Source organism: Scomber scombrus, chromosome 8, assembly GCF_963691925.1.
Source record: "Scomber scombrus chromosome 8, fScoSco1.1, whole genome shotgun sequence".
Classification (NCBI taxonomy): domain Eukaryota; kingdom Metazoa; phylum Chordata; class Actinopteri; order Scombriformes; family Scombridae; genus Scomber; species Scomber scombrus.
Genome location: NC_084977.1, coordinates 21,860,507 through 21,861,944, shown reverse-complemented (window position 1 = coordinate 21,861,944; position 1,438 = coordinate 21,860,507). Strand labels below are relative to the sequence as shown.

At 43.4% G+C, this 1,438-nt stretch overlaps 1 protein-coding gene across 1 annotated transcript in view; it reads left to right on the top strand.

Annotated features, from left to right (window-relative positions):
- Window positions 1-370: 370 nt before the first annotated feature.
- The window catches only part of LOC133985144 (cAMP-specific 3',5'-cyclic phosphodiesterase 4D-like), a 53,318-nt gene continuing 52,250 nt past the window's right edge, over window positions 371-1,438 (top strand). Inside the window, exon 1 of the mRNA XM_062424715.1 lies at window positions 371-492. Coding sequence (XP_062280699.1) covers window positions 374-492 — 119 coding nt within the window. The 5' untranslated portion in view covers window positions 371-373. The remainder of the gene's footprint in view (window positions 493-1,438) is intronic.

The window sequence follows — 1,438 nt, the reverse complement described above, 5'->3', positions numbered from 1 at the left end:
CCATCAACAGAGCCTACAGATATCTCTCTTGAGCAAGGTGATGAAGAAACGTAAAAACGGGTTGGAAGAATTTAAAGTGCCTCTGAGTATGAAGTGCATCGTTACAAGATGAGCTTGAGAGTCATTTTATAAACTCCCTTGAGGAATTTTATGCTGCTGCTTTGAGATGGACCATCTGGACTACCTGTCAACATCGAGAAGGCTGCGCAAGAGATCAGCGTAAGACAACGGTTATTGTCTAATCCTCCACAGCAGCATGAGTGAGGCCCTCTGGGACAGCTCTGGGGAGGCTGGTTCCTCCACACTCAGCAGCGGTCAGGCCATCAAACTGAAACCACAGTCAACCTCTGGGTCACCTTGTGGCTCCCCCAGGATGTCGCCCTGTGACTCTCCACGAAACTCTCCGCGTCACTCTCCCCTTCTATTCCGCAAGCTCCTGATGAATCGTAGCATCGCCCTGCAGAGACGCTTCACCCTGGCACACACACCCAGGTACTGTTAATAATTACAGAACAGTTTGTATTAGTATTTTACAAAGAGAGTTTATAGCATTTGTCTTGAAAAATTGTGATCTCCTGAGGCTTTTTGACATTATGACTGAATTAGTATAAACTCTAAGTACATGCATTTGTTTCAGGGGGTAATAGGTAATAGGGTTTGTTTCAGTATTACAGAAGCTACACTTTAACGTCATTAAATGTGTGTCATGGGTTTGCAAAAAAAGCCCCATTGTCTGACAAGAAGGTAACTGTGGGAAGTCATGATTTTGTTGACGTCGGGACCGGTGTCAGCTCAATGGACCCCGTTGTTCTGGCTATGAAAGAGAGGGTGTTGTTTCCTGCCTTAGGTGTTCAGAGCTGCGTTCAGCAGGCCTGGCCCAGGTCAAATAATGAGGAGAAAGGATCCTATAGCAGCAGACAGACTGCTTGTCTTTGACCTGAGGTAGCTGTTTAGCAAAGACAAAGCTGAGTTCAGAGGGATTCAAGATACCTCACCACAGTAAACACAAGGTTGACATTAAATGCTGTATCTTCATTTATTTACTCACTCCTCATGACTGAAAACAGGCAGCATGTGTCTCCTTTACGTCAGAGCAGATGGAACTGATTACATTTGTTCAAGTTACAACAATGTTATAATATCATTGTGTATGGCTTAAATAATATCAATGGTTAAAAGACATCTGCTGAACTCTGTGATGTTTTCGGGATATGTGGAGATTATTAGTCATTTCAGAACTGATAGAGTGACTCTATGAAGTCATTTTTTGATTTCTAAAATTGAAACTGACCTTACCAGTGAGGGAAGAGGCAGTTCTAGCGGGCAGTGACATAGGAAATAGATTTTCCATGTACACAACTATGACCTGTAGGTCATTTAAGAAAACTCAGAGAAAGCTGCCTGGAAGGAAATCAGTCTGCTGTCTGAAGCCCTTATT